This window comes from Bombus impatiens, unplaced genomic scaffold (assembly GCF_000188095.3).
Source record: "Bombus impatiens unplaced genomic scaffold, BIMP_2.2 scf_0526, whole genome shotgun sequence".
NCBI lineage: Eukaryota > Metazoa > Arthropoda > Insecta > Hymenoptera > Apidae > Bombus > Bombus impatiens.
In genome coordinates this window covers 452,543-468,642 of record NT_176945.1, presented here as the reverse complement: position 1 = coordinate 468,642, position 16,100 = coordinate 452,543, and the positions used below count along the sequence as shown (strand labels likewise).

General features: G+C 37.4%; 1 protein-coding gene and 2 long non-coding RNA genes across 12 annotated transcripts in view; 2 read left to right on the top strand and 1 right to left on the bottom strand.

Annotated features, from left to right (window-relative positions):
• Positions 1-767: 767 nt before the first annotated feature.
• LOC117151918 lies at positions 768-1,410 on the top strand. The gene is made up of 2 exons (XR_004462088.1): positions 768-1,016; positions 1,089-1,410. It is a non-coding gene; the product is annotated as an uncharacterized LOC117151918 (long non-coding RNA).
• A 2,396-nt stretch (positions 1,411-3,806) lies between these two features.
• The window catches only part of LOC100743987 (phosphatidylcholine:ceramide cholinephosphotransferase 2), a 24,856-nt gene continuing 12,562 nt past the window's right edge, over positions 3,807-16,100 (bottom strand). For 8 of the 10 annotated variants that reach the window (XM_003491206.4, XM_012388143.3, XM_012388146.3 and 5 more), the window contains exons 2-6: positions 9,202-9,578; positions 5,699-5,909; positions 5,126-5,400; positions 4,825-5,000; positions 3,807-4,703 (exon numbers count right to left, since the gene is read on the bottom strand). In XM_003491206.4, the coding sequence (XP_003491254.1) occupies positions 4,548-4,703; positions 4,825-5,000; positions 5,126-5,400; positions 5,699-5,909; positions 9,202-9,578 (1,195 nt within the window). In that variant the 3' untranslated portion in view covers positions 3,807-4,547. Of the gene's footprint in view, positions 4,704-4,824; positions 5,001-5,125; positions 5,401-5,698; positions 5,910-9,201; positions 9,579-9,862; positions 9,881-16,100 lie in introns of those variants that run through there. The other 2 variants (XM_012388147.3, XM_012388145.3) reach the window with 2 other exon arrangements.
• Positions 9,575-14,626, top strand: LOC112213209. Its single transcript, XR_002947096.2, has 2 exons — positions 9,575-9,913; positions 10,191-14,626. It is a non-coding gene; the product is annotated as an uncharacterized LOC112213209 (long non-coding RNA).

Sequence of the window (16,100 nt, the reverse complement as noted above, 5' to 3'; positions counted from 1 at the left end):
TATATATATATATATATATATATATATATCTTGTAGTATAAAATTATTTGTGTTCGACTTACCTGACAAGCACCTTACTGCTTCTTTCTAAGAACAGGCGCACAATACACACAATATAGAGAAATATTTTAACATATAATATAATACAAATAAAAATGTGAGAAAACGTATGAAACCCAAAAATTTCCAAATATAAAATTTGCTAGTCTTTGAAGCTTCCGCATACTATAAAAAAGGTACAAAATTATTTGCTTGCGTTTATAAATTCGAACGAAATATATCAATAGCGAATTGGAGTATATCAATGAATTATTTTTTCATTTCTTTTTTCTTTACTATAGGTCATTGATGCAGAAAAGCGGCCATTGCAAAGTATATACCTGGAATTTATTACATCAACATATGAAAAAACGTAATAAATATTATAAATATAGAATATAAAGTACAAAGTAAAATCGATCAACTTGCTTTCGTATTTATTATTACACGCTGCATGGATTCATGCAATGACGTAGTGTCCTCGGTTCTCCTTCACAATTGAACAATCTTGAAGACATAATAGTAATAATAATAAAATTAATAATAATGATAGTAATAATGATAATAATAATCATTATACTTATGACAATAATAATATTTATATATATATATTCTTTTTTTTTCGTTATGTACATACGACCTATAGATCATCGACAACGGAAACCAAGGTTGTACATATTTATCAGCCATAATCATCAATCGTTGATTAATCACGAATAGAATAGGATTCGTATTGATATTTTGTATACAGGCACAGAGAGAGACAGAGAAAGAAACACGAATAAATTCGCGAGTCATCGAATAAGCCTATAATTTAATCGTCATCAGAAATGTTTCACTTAGATCGATGAACAAAATTGTTATTTTGATTCGTTTAAATCCCGATCGAAATATTCGGATCGCGATTCATGGGCAGAAGCTTTCTTTTCAACTATAATTTTTTTTATATTTACAACATATATATATATATATAATATGTATACGCTTAACTGATCTAATAGGATTATTGTAACAAGTTACCAAAAAATATCTACACAGTAAAAATATAGATATATATATATATATGTATATACATATATAAACGCACATACACAGTATGTCGCTCGCTCGCGCTCGCGCACGCGTACGTGCATATTCGTATCTGCTTCTTTCTTCCTCCCTTTCTTTCTTTCTTTTTTTTCTTTCTTTAATTCTTTTGTTCCTTTCTTTCTATCTTCTTCTTCTCTCCCATCATTCTTTGATACAACAGTTTAGACTTTCTCTATAGTTATCCTGACTCCCTTCCATTCACTCAAGAAGCGTACATATACATATATACCATCTTTTGTCTTTTTCTTTTTACATTTACCCACTTATCATGTGTGCGTGTAACATCATGTATCCCCTCACCCGAGTTTGCGTACGTATAGACGCATCTACGAACACGTGCATCATGGAGCACATTATAACGCGCGTAAATACGTGATACACTCGATGAATCGTTTACTTTTTTCTGTTTGGCTGATTCGATTGCGCTTATTAATATCTTTCTGGCAGATCGTGACGCGGTTACTCTACTGCTCTAACTTGGACTGACATCGCTTTCTCCTCATAATATCAGAGACTCGTGGTATCTTTAGTCTATGCAAGTTTCGTTCATGTATTATCAGTATTTATCTGTACATATGTATTAGTTTCCAAGCATGTCCGCCCAAAAAAGAACAACGACGAGATATTTTGCAAACGTATTTAGATATAATAGGCATAGTTCACACGTACGATAATCAGCGTTTAAGATTTCTGTTGACAATTACACGCTACGTGGTCTCTATGTAATAAATCGTTTCAATGGCCCGTGTATACCTATGCACACGTCCAAAAATATATATATATGCCTGAACGATTCGTTTTGTCTTTTTTTTTCTTTTTTTTCTCTTTTTTCTTGTTGTTTTTCCAGTTTAATAACATCGTCGAGAATATTGCGTCACTTAAAAGTATCGCTAAGAACCACATTTAATCTTATTAAAATATATATGTATATTCGATACTCGCATCTATACGAGTGTTTTAATCCCCTACGGTCCATTGTATGTCATTACTATCAATTTCTCAATCGTAGTTTTAGAAAGCACCACATTTGGTAAAACGACTTAGAGAACCGGAAGATTCTATAAATTTCATTTAAATAAAGCAGACCATAGAGGGTTAAGGAGAAATATCAATGGCTGCAATGGGCACGTTATGCGAATCGTTTCACGAATATGTCTCGTTCCACGATCGTAAACTAGCACAACGACAACTCATGTCTTTTCTTTTTTTTCGTTTATCATCACAGACGGAAAGAGACTTAATTATATAAGGGCCAATAAATTCTATTCAATTCATCCCACTCTGACTATTCTTTTTTCGCAAAATGTCTTTTTTCTCTCTTTTGTTCTTCTTCTTCTCGTCGGTCGACCGTCAAATTCGTTCGACCGCGCGCGCATCGAAACGGAAAAAGAGTTATGAAACGAGAAACAGGATCATCGGCCATACGTGTGGTTGTTCGCATCCACTTCGAAAGATGTTACGCACTACGAACGTGCGTTACTGGAACGCTGACAATTCAGGCAACGGATAACGAGATCTTTGCACGAGCATTAACAATAAATCGCGTGTGCAGAAGACAACAAATCGCCGGCAATATCACTTAAACTATTCACAGACTTCACAAGTTTAACGCTTTCAATCACGACGAAGAATAATTTCCTATCACTCTTCCATCGTGCAATTATTTTCTCTGCCTTTATACAGATAATTGAGATTCGTTAAAACGTTCTTCGTTTACGTCCCTACATGTGTCAGTAGAGATTTCAAAGCGTTTTTGTGCTATCTATATCTCGGAGGAAAACTACGATAAAGCCGAAGAATCCTCCAACGAATAGAGGGGAGCAAGAATCGTGAGGAATTATTGTTGCGAGTTTACGAGATGCCAGAAAAGCAGGAACAGAATGAAATCATACAAAGAACGAATTATTAGAAAACACCTTTGTTAGACTTCATTTTGTTACAATTATTATTATTCAGAGATTCATTAGTGACAACATAAACTTTCTTTGCACGATTCGACATCTCAATATCTTCACATATCCGTGACAACATCTGGTGTATGTAAACTGTAAAGACGACCTTATTCCGAGAAATCACGAATTTTATTGACATACAGAATAACACTTGGCTTCCAATCATATTGACCGTAGGCAAGAAATTTCACCGATCTCGAACGGGAACACATTGCGACGCCAACGCGTCGATCAAGACGCTGAAAATCATAGCTTAAAAAATAGAGCAAGAACGTTCGAAAACTATTCTAAATACTGTTCCGGTTATGCGCGTATTCTATTGTCGCCACAAAAGAAATTATATTCTCTGCCACGCTACCTCGAAGAGTATTATATTTTCCAACTGTTCTCTTTGTACTTGGTCCCACGAAATTGCACGATTATTGGTTGAATTTTAAAACTATGCCAATCATCCACTAATTGTTTCTACGATAAAAATGCTCGTTTAAAAAGGGGCTCCAATTTCGAGGGAAAGTTCTACAACACGGAAAACTAGAATATAGAAAACGAACGGCAATTGACCGATTAACGAGTTCGAAAATTGCGATTTATTCGGTTGACTTTCATCGGAATAAGGCATGCCGCTATGCATGTAAACATAAAGAAGTTGGTTGTTTTTGAAGTCGAAAGATTAGCCAAAGGAAGGTCTCGCGGCAAACAAAACTTCCATATGTTTTTCTCTTGTACCTTCTTTTTTTGCTATTTTATTGAAGTGACGCTTTTTTTCTCTTTTATCAAGTTTTCCAATGCGAGTCGTTGTTTAAAGGAGTAGGAGTTTATAAAACAAATCGCCTGTTGCTTGTTAATGCTACGTTCAACAAGACAGTTTCGCATTTACCGCGCTTGACCGGATTATTGTAGCGTAACTTCTTTCCTTCTTTTTTCTTTTTTCTTTTTACATCTAAGTATTTCACATTCGGAGTATCTGAAAATAGAGATATCTAGCATTTTATTTTATACACTAATTTGTTGGTAACTCTCGAATACCTCCCTCTACGTGAATTCATCATGAGACTAAATATCTCGATCTATCGTTTATCTAGCCTCTTACAATGTATGTATAAGTCGTATCAAAATCAAGAAAAAAAAAATAGGTTTTGCGATTGGACGATAACGAACATGACGGTACAAGCATCTGTTTTCACTATCGTTCATGTTTTACAGTTTTTTGTTTCCTTGTTGCTGTCAGTTTTGCTTTTTTTTAAGGAAGTGAACACCGCAAGTTTTCGTCAAGTCTCAAAAGAGCAAATATACTCGTCTACAATGACAAGAACTTGCACACACATCTCTCGCACCACTCTCTAGTAAAGCTTTATCTTCACATTTTTGTAAGCCTAGATACGTATACATATATGTTTATATATATACAAATTACAACAAAGTAACTCCGTTGTTTGACAGCCTCTATCGCGAAATCAAAGACAGACATTAACTGTCCCGATTAGGGTGCTTGGCAAGGAATCGTCGAGGCCAGGGTAAAGGCCAGTCGTATTGTCGTGGCACCGTGCCGCCCACGTTTTTCTCGAAATATTTAAAAATAGGGAACCACCAGAGTCGGGCCAAAAAGTTGTTTGGTTCATATTGCTGTAAATACATTTCAATATGTTCTTCAGTTTTCAGAATACATTATCTTTGTCTCTTTCTTTTCTTTACTTTTTTTTCTAACATAAAAGTAGAGAGAATTCAACAAAACAATACAACTTACCTTAAGATGCGAATTATTAGCTAACGTATGATAGATATACCATAAGCGTGTAGTTACATAGTATGCTATGAGGACGTCCACGGTATAATGTCCGTGAGCCACCAAGACCATAATTACCCCAACAAAAACAGTAATGCCCGCAAGCCAATGAATTGGTTGACACCTTCTTGGAGAATCTGCATTTTTAAACATTCTTCTAGATTCTAGATAATACTTCTTCATACTTCTTCTTTTTCTATATAAATACCTAGCACATTTTAACAAAACATAAATGTCTCCATAACGTAGAGAAAATACTTACACTCCTTTATAATCAGGTAACTAAGTACAAGCACGACTGTATGACCGCTGTAAATGTAGTCCCCGCAGTAAGTGTGCTTGCCATTTATAGACAAGCCGAAGCCAGAAATGAGCTGCAAAACCCTTTTTATAACGAGGAGCGGACTCGTATTGTTTGCTTTAGGACTGCAGAAATACGTTTTGCTGGCGACAGGCAGTACCGTCACGTACATTGTGATACTCCTCATCATGTACAACAGTCCCATCAAGAGAAATATTCGCCTAACAACGATAAACCTAGAAGAATCAACATAAAATTTTGTAAAATAAAAATAATTTTAAATATTGCCTACAATGACATCCAAAGATTCGAAAATTTAATGGTATCTTTTTAGCTTAATTTAAGATAAAATGAAATTAAGAAAATGAAATAGATCTTGGAAATTTGAGATAAAGCTAAAAGGATAACCATCTAAAAACTGTTGCAGTATATTGATACTAGAATTACTTGTGTCCTATTTCTGACCCAAGCCTGTCGAGCAAAAACTTTAATTTACACGTATCGGTTTCATTGATGTTCGTGTACAATACGTACCTATGTTTATGAAAAATAATAAAAACCATCGCTGAGTTGGACATTATCATAATTAAAACTTCCGACACGTTAAGGGCCCAATCCTGAGCGGCGACATTGTCCAACACTACATCCGGGAGCGGCCCGTATGTATTTCGATCAGGGACTCGTTCGTGGACCATTGCAAGGGACGCAGTAGTCAATATGAAGTTCACGACCATGAACAGAAATGCTGTAACACCAATTACATTTTCATTAGAACAACAAATATCAAATTTCTAAATAAACAAGCGAATTGAAGAAGAAACCTTATCAGCGATAACTTGAGATCAATTGAAGTGTGAATTATTCATTCTAAAAATTTATAGTAACTTTGAAAGCACAATAAAATAACTTTGAACGTTCTTAACCTATAATTCATCAGACTTACTTTCAAAAAACAAATATTATATCTCAGAAATAGAAAAATATAAGGATTGTATTTAAAACTAAGGAAATTTTACTCTAATTTTACCACGTGAACATGAATCATAAAAACAATTTTATAATTTGCTTATATCATAATACTTATCATATCAATATGTACATAGGTTTTAGTAGCATATGTATATTTTTTCAAATTATTTTCCAGATAATCCAATCATCTATCGATGACAATTCGATCATTGCCTTTAATCATTGACGTAACTAATACAAAACAACATTCCAGAAAACTATATAATAGTGCATCGTTTAGCTTCCAAACAATAGTAGCCAACATGTATATCAGTCGGTTGAAAATAAACCGGTGATTCAAGCATGCGGGTCACCGCAGTTAGTCGTATATCGTGCGCGCACGATACAGCACGGAGGTAACAGTCATCGTGGCGCAATTTATCCTTCTTTCTGTCGGTGAACGTACAGCTACTCCACTTTACGCGTCTATGCTTCTCTTGTTCCGAAATTTCCAGCCGACATCTCTCTCTCTCTCTCTCTCTCTCTCTCTCTCTCTCTCTCTCTCTCTCTCTCTCTCTCTCTCTCTCTCTCTCTCTCTCTCTCTCTCTCTCTCTCTCTCTCTCTCTCTCTCTCTCTCTCTCTCTCTCTCTCTCTCTCTCTCTCTCTCTCTCTCTCTCTCTCTCTCTCTCTCTCTCTCTCTCTCTCTCTCTCTCTCTCTCTCTCTCTCTCTCTCTCTCTCTCTCTCTCTCTCTCTCTCTCTCTCTCTCTCTCTCTCTCTCTCTCTCTCTCTCTCTCTCTCTCTCTCTCTCTCTCTCTCTCTCTCTCTCTCTCTCTCTCTCTCTCTCTCTCTCTCTCTCTCTCTCTCTCTCTCTCTCTCTCTCTCTCTCTCTCTCTCTCTCTCTCTCTCTCTCTCTCTCTCTCTCTCTCTCTCTCTCTCTCTCTCTCTCTCTCTCTCTCTCTCTCTCTCTCTCTCTCTCTCTCTCTCTCTCTCTCTCTCTCTCTCTCTCTCTCTCTCTCTCTCTCTCTCTCTCTCTCTCTCTCTCTCTCTCTCTCTCTCTCTCTCTCTCTCTCTCTCTCTCTCTCTCTCTCTCTCTCTCTCTCTCTCTCTCTCTCTCTCTCTCTCTCTCTCTCTCTCTCTCTCTCTCTCTCTCTCTCTCTCTCTCTCTCTCTCTCTCTCTCTCTCTCTCTCTCTCTCTCTCTCTCTCTCTCTCTCTCTCTCTCTCTCTCTCTCTCTCTCTCTCTCTCTCTCTCTCTCTCTCTCTCTCTCTCTCTCTCTCTCTCTCTCTCTCTCTCTCTCTCTCTGTCTGCCTGTCGCTTTTCTGGAGAATACTCTTTTCTACTTTGATACAACGAATGACAATATACTCCAAAAGTAAAACGCGAGCCCATGCTTACCAGATGCACCATATACTGGGTGTATCAAGAATTTATAAAAATTTGTACACCTTTTTTAAGTTAATTTCAAAGTTAATTTCAAGATCAATTTGTTTGATCGATTTTTTTAAAATAAAAGATTCAACGACCTCGTATGAAGTGGCATTATAATAATTTATAATCGAGCAGTTATAAAAGATGGTTCATTATTAAAGCTTTCCGCCCTTATTATGAAGGGTCTCTGAGTATGAAATTAAATATTCTATAGATTATTAAAATGACTCTTTGCATTAAATTACCTAGCTCGCCGTCTTATTTTATGACGAAGGAAGCAGGCAAACATGCATTTTGTTAAGAAAACGAGACAAATCTTCTATCATCGTAAGAAACTATTAATTATAACGTTATTTCGAAGACCACTTATCTTAGTACACTGGGTATATTAATCAAAAGCTGCGTCGTGAAACCTGGCACAACAACAACACACATTCAGAGGAAGTGGCACAGTGCCAAAATTCAGCTGGTGCTCTGGCTTCCTACCAACAAGGGAAAAGCTTTTCGAAGTCCACCCTCAAACTCGTTTCCTACATCCGCAAACATTCATGGAACAGTTTACAATTTAGTCTCCCAATAAGTTACAGAGGACGACGAAGAAATGGATCTGCGTCATTCATTAACATACCGGGCGATGTATTAAGACATGCATCCTAATGACCATATCTCAAATTGAATCCAAACTTTCTCTACATCCATAACATGTATCTTCATATGTAGAAATCACTATAAGTTAAACTTAGCAAAGTTTGCTTGATCCTACATATAAACTAGAAACATTCTCTGAGATAAATCATATATTTATCCTTAACCCCTTAAAAGCAAAGATAAATTATTAATCAAGTTATTAACGACAATAAGTAAAACGAAACACGTTTACGAATAATGCTTTCACCAGTCGTCACATCGATAACATGAAACGTGTGCATGATAATACGGTTGAAGAATCTTGTCACGCAACGATCTAGTTCAGAAGCAGAACGAACTTAACGGACACCGAAGGTAGTCCGTTCTAATGACTCCATCGTTTTGGATTCATCGTTCAAGAACACATGATCGGGCATGACTCTGCATTAGAGCAGCGTCCGAGCAGATCTGCATCGAAATACCAGGCCACGTAGCGACCTCGATCTCGATCTCCACGGACACCCCGTCGTGTGAATGAAGCGTACATACAGGAGAGGAGACCCAGCCCTAAAGAGAGTTCATTGCCGACGAAATTACAGGAGAAATTTTTCTCGGCTCTTCTCTTTACATAACTCGTTGGAGCACAGTATTCTGTTTGAAGTTACTTATCATCCCCACAGTATCTAATCAAAATTTTGTCACGTGACAGATATCGCTAGATTGAACGTTGGTCTGCAGTATAACGACGGTGTTTTCCGCGCACAAGAAACTCTTGCAATTTCATAGTGGACGTAAAATCGTATCTTCATGGATATAGAGGCCTTAAAATCCCATCTTCCAAGTTAACAAGTGTCCTTCACGACAACTCTTCTTGATCGTTATGAAGAATCTCTATACGCCTGATGCTATTGTGAACGATACTCCTAGAAGAACAGCGACCTTCTTTCTCAAAAGGATTAATATTGTACCTCAAGACATATGTTCGACACGTATGTAAATGGGAAGTATAGAAAAGGTTCTGACTTTATCCTTACCAAGAAACGTTTTCCACTTCTCTTTAGGAAAACGGGGCTCTTCCCGAAGAGGCGCGGGTATGTCGAGCTTAACGACACCATTTCCAGAGCCATTTGGTATGCCAGGATGCCGGCTAAGACTGTCGATCTTCTCGTCCTCGTCATCCACGTAATAGTCGGAACCAGATGCCACCCCGGACCACTTATCCTTGCCCTTGGTCGGTGCACCAGGTAATAATGGCTGCCGTTGATAAACGTCGCTCGATTGTGCCATTCCGTTGCTACTTCCATCAACCGTCGCCTCCACGTCCCTCTCGTGGCCCTCTCCGGCGCCCAATGGTCGATCGAAGCTTCCGTAATCACTGTGCAGACTCGTGACCTTGGGGTCCAATACCATCCTGCGAACAGAAAACGCAAGCATCATTGCAATTGCTTGTCGTTCCACGTGCCGATTTACTGAAAGCTCTTTCACGAGGAGTCGAAGGATTCCACGAACGATTCAATTATTTTTATTTTTCGAAAACAAACCAGCAAATCTTGGCAGAGATACAAAGGTTTCCTCTTTCTGGTTTAGTTTCTTTCTATGTTAGTCTGTAAGATGAAAGGTAAGGTTGCAGCAAACGATAGTATGGAATTTTTCGATCGACAATTATATTACGTAACATAGTAAACGATTAACTACCATTAAATTGGTGACTCCTTAAGGTCGTGAAGTTCTTCGAGATTGTTTATGGTAAGTCGAGAATGTTTTCTTTCAATTTTCGGTTTTTTGACCGTGAAATATTTCTTAAATAACGCGTTGTCTCTTCTTTCTCTTATTCTATACGCTAGAAATAGCATAAAAATAGCACACAATAAAGATTTATTTTTAGACTGCGATACTATACCATTTCGTCAGAAAATCTTATTGCCTTTGTTCAACAAAATTGCATTGTTTTAAACAGCACTTATCTACAGAAACCTGGTGTATTTATCGGGCATGCGTTATTAATATATTCTTTATCTTTCAGAGAACCGAAATGAAGCTCCGGCTCGAGATTTTCTAATCGAAGACAGACGTGTACTCGCCTGTGGGGCTTCGTGAAAACCGCTGAACAACTGAACAATTTAATGGCGCCACGGAGAACGATCAGTATCAATCTAAATGCAGATGAACCACGATTATTTATAGACAGCTTGTACACTGAATTCCAAACCGTCCTATATAGGAAACTTTTTCTTTGCCAACTATTCGATCAGGCTAGACATCTCTGTCACAGCTTCCTACCTACTTTTTAACAATCTTTTCACCTACCAAGAAAATTCGTAGCTTGCTCTTTGTAAGCAAAAAATCAGGGCAAGCTGTTTTGTCTGCGTCGCTCGATAAAACGTTCGAGAAGCCCGCGTTTAACCGGATCGTTTGACGCTGTACGATGCAGCCGGTATAACGTTCTACTTTTAGTTATCATCGCGCTGCTGGAGTAAAAGGTTATCGTGTTAAGGATACGTGTCGACGTGGCTTGCTTTAAAAGCAACCGAGCCAACCAGGCTTTGAAATCCTGGGATGGGCGAGGCCAACCAGATATCCGGACAGGAAGTTTGCGGGAAGTGCAAAGACGTTCCGCTGATAGTACTTAGCGTCCGTGATGATGGACGGAAATGTTAACCGTTACTAGCATAACATAGCAATTTGTTAGAGGAATACAGTAGCTCATGAAGGTATATATGTATTTGCATACTCGTAGAAACCTTTCCGAATACATTATGTGCGTTGTATAACACAAATTTTTTGATATATGACACGATATCACGTTTCTATCGAAGTATTTGAAGTATCAATACGGTTATCATTTTTATATTGTTGAAATTTAGCACAATTTGATGTTGTATAGCGTACGATATGATAAGACTATCACGGTCATGATAAAGACCCAAACAAAAATGTTGAGTTTGAAGATTGAGGAGTTAAGGAAATGTTCCATGAAAATGTATAAGAGCAATAAGATATTTGTTAGAAACATAGTACGTACAACATTGATGAGCCTCAATATTTAATACGACCATTGTTTTATGGATTTATATCCATTTTTTTAACAAGTATATATTAGTAGTAAATGTTTTCTAAGTTTCATATACGCTTCCAGGTTGATTTCAAATTCTGTCAGTATAATCATGATAGTACTAATGAAATGATACGTTTTGTATAATACACATAATACATCGTTCAAATATTTCGTGAGTCACTGTATGCAGAAGAATAACACATTGTAATACGAAATAAGAAGAGAGTACAAAATGAAAGAATGAGACAGGAGGTATGTACAAATTTCTCTGGCAATTTAACTTTATAATTTATAATTTCGAACGTTAATCGTTCGACTCGGTAGTAAATTCTTCCGAAAATTATTTCAAGACGGATCTATTATCTGATAATTCGAGTTTAATTAACTCCAAGCCAGGAGATTCTGCTCGTCGACAAGTAATGTGAATCATAGTTAATTACTGATTTATCTTTCGAAAAGGCGAGAACTCGTTCGAAAATGCTATCCCTCCTGGTGGCTCACTTTTTCTCATCTTTTTCTGCGTCCGAAAGATCCTTTGCTGTTCGTGACGAGGCGTAAAACGATGCGAACGAAGAAAAGCTGATCCGTGGGTGGCACCGACCGATAAGGTGATTTCTTGTAGGCGGATCTCGCGTTCTGCGCGCTGAATAAAGCGATAAATCCTGCGCAGATAATTCGATGGCTGTTCGAACGACATGAAAGCCAGCGGTACTTTATACCGTTTGATAAGACGAGAAATTACGTATCAATGCCAAAATAGCACAGTAAACTGAATTATCATAGAATATTATTTTCAATGTGTACGTCCATAAGAAGTAATACCAGCTAACAACCAACATTTATGTAACTTCCTGCGGATGTGTGAGAATCTCCAGAGTCTCGGTAAACGTTCAAATGGTACATTATTTTTTATCTTACTTATTTGTCAAATTACTCTTAGTGATTGGTCGTTTGTAACATCGATAAAATCTTTTTTTACTACGCTTGTGAAATTAACGGCGATTAGGATCGTAGGCGGCAATTTATTAACAACAACCTCTAGAGGCACGAAGAAGGAGAAATTCCAGAAACAATATCCCGACTTTTATGTGACCGTTCGCAGAGGAGCTCAGGACTTAACCTCCGTAACCCGATAAGCGCCCAAATGAGACCTTTACGACGTCACGTCGTTCCAAACCAACGACCCTTTTGACCCAACTGGAGTTACTCTATCGACGAGTTGCTTCACCACGTGGCAACCAAACTTCTCGTAACATTCGCCACGAGTGCCTCATGCTATTCGCGATAATCTCCACTTTATCTTCGTATTCCCTATCGGAAGATCTGGCATGAGATAAAGAGGAATCTGGAAAATTATTGGACCTAGATTCGAATCTCCATCCATCCCATTTATCATTTCTTGAATAGCCACTCCAACCTAGGTAGATATTGAAACTCTTCCACTTTATCTTTGGAACTTCCGATCGCATAAATTTTCTTAGATAACGTTGGATACAAAAAAAAGAAAAACGACGTGAAATGACTCACGCGTTCATTTAAAATTTAGACGACATTTTTTTTACGACATTTTTTTACGACAACGACAAAAACTAGTAAGTTCAAAATGTCGAGAATGGTCAATGGTCGAAATCAATTTAAGTGAATGAGTAATATACAAATGAATGTTTAACTACAGAAACAATCACTAAAAAATGGTATATAATGAGATTCTTCGTAGGTAACTTTGAATAGTTGCGAATATCCGGAATTTCTGTAAATAGTAAACGTAGTACGCTGCGAAAATTCAATTTATAACAATTTAGATATCGATCGCATAACAAGTGCTTTCTTTCTCCATAGTTTTACGACATAAATGCTTCCAGGATTCCACAAATCCATAGGTCTCGATCAACTTAACTTGTATATGAGTCACATCCAAAAAATCTCAATAATCTACAAGACATCCATGTTGAGATCGAATGAAATAACGAACAGGTCTACCTCGACATCGAATCTTGTTGAATTAATCTCGATATCCTTGCTCGTTCCTATCGCGTTCTCTTTCACGAATGGCACCTTGGTTTTCGCGAAGGCCGCTCCGAATAACTGGTTACTAAGCGTGGATAGAAATATTCTTGATCGAGCAACACGCGAAAAAGCATGCGTCAATTCATTTCTGCTTCGCGATCGTGGGCGTTGCGTTCCGATTCAAAGCTTTCCCAACTTTTTTTCTCCTTCTTCCTTTTTAGTTTCTCTCTCGAACTGCTCTTAGCGATCGAAAGACTAAAAACACCGACAAGGATGCTCGACCGGGATCTCCTCGATTACTTCCTGCTCGAATGCCTGTATCGAAGCTCGTCGGAAACTGGGTCATTTTTTGCCTCCGTTGTCGACCGTTCGCATAAATTACACCAACTCGCGAGTAGTGAAAAATATGTCACGTTACGCCGAGGAACCGACTGCCGTCTTAATATACGAGGTGAGCGATAATTCGTAGCGCAGATACAATGGAACTCCCTTTGTAAGAACGAAACTTTAGTTAGCGCCCGATCAATCGATTCTGTGCACTTTCTGCACTTTCTTCTTTCCCAACAGTTTAAAAACACAAGCATAATGAATTTCGAAGAATACACAGTTTAAAAAGAAACTGATAATACACGTGGACTTGACTCATATCACTGATATCACGCAGTGTATTATTTCTGCCGCTGTTTATATATATGTTTCTTTTTGTATAGATAAAATGGTTTATACAGTGTTAGAGCTTATTTGTCGAGCTATTTGTTCGAAATGTTGACTATTGATATTAGAATAGATGATTCGTTATCATCACCTATTCTTATTGTATTCACCGAAAAAGTAATTACTAGATAAATATTGATAGCAAATAAGCCTTATATTTGAAGTGGCAATCTATAATCAAATTCCAAACGTCAATTATCGATGAGGTGTATTCGATTGACTTTCAAATGCATCTTTCTCCGAAAGAACCTTCAATGCAATTCTGTTATTCTCTGCTTTTGCCTTATTTTCGGCCATAGAATCTTCCTCACTCCACTTATACCACGATTTATGGACGATGATATATAAACCGGTGCGCAGTGCAGTTCCGGTTACAACGGAGAAATCTTTGATGTCTAAAAAAGAAAAAAGAAGAAGGGATTCGCCTCACGTCGAGTGAAATATAACAAAGTATTCCGAATAAGTTGACTCCGTTGACTTCCGGTGCTTCAAGTCCCGTACACACAAAGCATGCTTCAAAATTATGTAGATTATAAATGACCCAATTCCCATCTCGCAGATTGTACTCGCAACTGTTGCCGTCCTTCGACGATTAATCTACTTCTGTCATGCAAGTGTAACTCGCGGAAAATGCTATTTTCCGTTTGTCGAATAAAGAAGCAAATAAAATGATAAATGCGTCAGGGATTCTAAATTATGCAGAGAAATACGAATCTTCGTACAATCTACAGTATCGTTTCAAAAACGTGAGAATTTATTTTTTGTAGGCTGCACAGCGTTAGGTCTACTGTGCTTTCATGCGCGTTCTTTCGATTTTCCGACCGCGTGCGTAAGTATTTAAATTTAGTTCCCGCTGCTATACGGCGAGTCATTGTTTATCGGCTGACGAAAACGTAAGAAGATTAGTCAAGTTTAGCCGAGACACCATGTATATATTTCCTGTTATCGCCGTCACGTTAGTTCATTCAGAGTCGTATTGCTAAAAAACGATTACGTGAAAAACATTGTCGCGGTGTTTTAAAAATATTATGTACAAGATTACCATCATAACTGCTTTTAAATATGCGAACTATCGGTTATGAGTGTTTCTTCTAAGAAAGATAATACATAATTAGCATTCTAGCGTTTCATTAAATTTGTTTAGCTTACAAACTTTTATCGACGACTTAGGCGATTAACATCTTAGTGGACAATTAAAGAAAACGCCGAAATTAACTGTGACATGAACATTTTTTTGATTTTAACAACAGTACGACTTTCACCGTCATTCGTAACTATTAAATACTTTGACTATTAAAGACACAATTTTGATGAATTTGACAGATGACTTTGAATGTTAATAATGACCAGCGTAATCCTCGTAACCTTCAGAAGATTTTACGCGCCAGGTACGCAACAATGACATAATCTTTATGGCCCTCGTGATCTTCGAGCGACCTTCGATCATCTCGACGATCTCGTAATGCTGCGTCCGAAAATTTTACAAAACAAAAGGGATACCTTTGTTCTAACGGAAAACATATTGACACAAAAATCACCGGAAATATGTCGTCTTGTTTTCACGACGATTACTTATAATCTAAATTATTGCCAAAACACACCGCAACAAACAAAATTATACCGCTTCCACCTTTTTATGACACACTTTTCCTTTGACAAAGAACCCTGTAATATAATAATATCAGCTTTAATAAGCTTTAAAAAAATATAGGTTAATCAATAATTTAGTATATGTTCCATTTACGTACAATGATATTCTATGTGCCAGTAAACCTGAGTGGTGCCAGAAGAATTATCGCAATCCAACGATTTTCCTAAAAGTTGTTTTGGTACATATCGTACTACTAATCTCCAAAGGATTGAAATGAAGAAAAGAATAAGAACGAATCACACGAACAACTAATTTCCCTGTAGTAATTAAATTAATCACCCCGTAACGAGAGCAATAGTTCGATCAGTAGATGCCGCGAATAACACGATGACGCATGGTTATAATTAACGATGAGCGCGGGAACGACAAAGAAATTATTGTCCGCCGATGGGAGGCTTCCCAAGTTTGCAGTTCGTATTAGGGTTAAACCTGTCAGCCGATGAATTCGTATGATTGCATTTAGCAAATCGCAGGAGCAAAATAGATCGAAGTAAACCAGCCGGCCC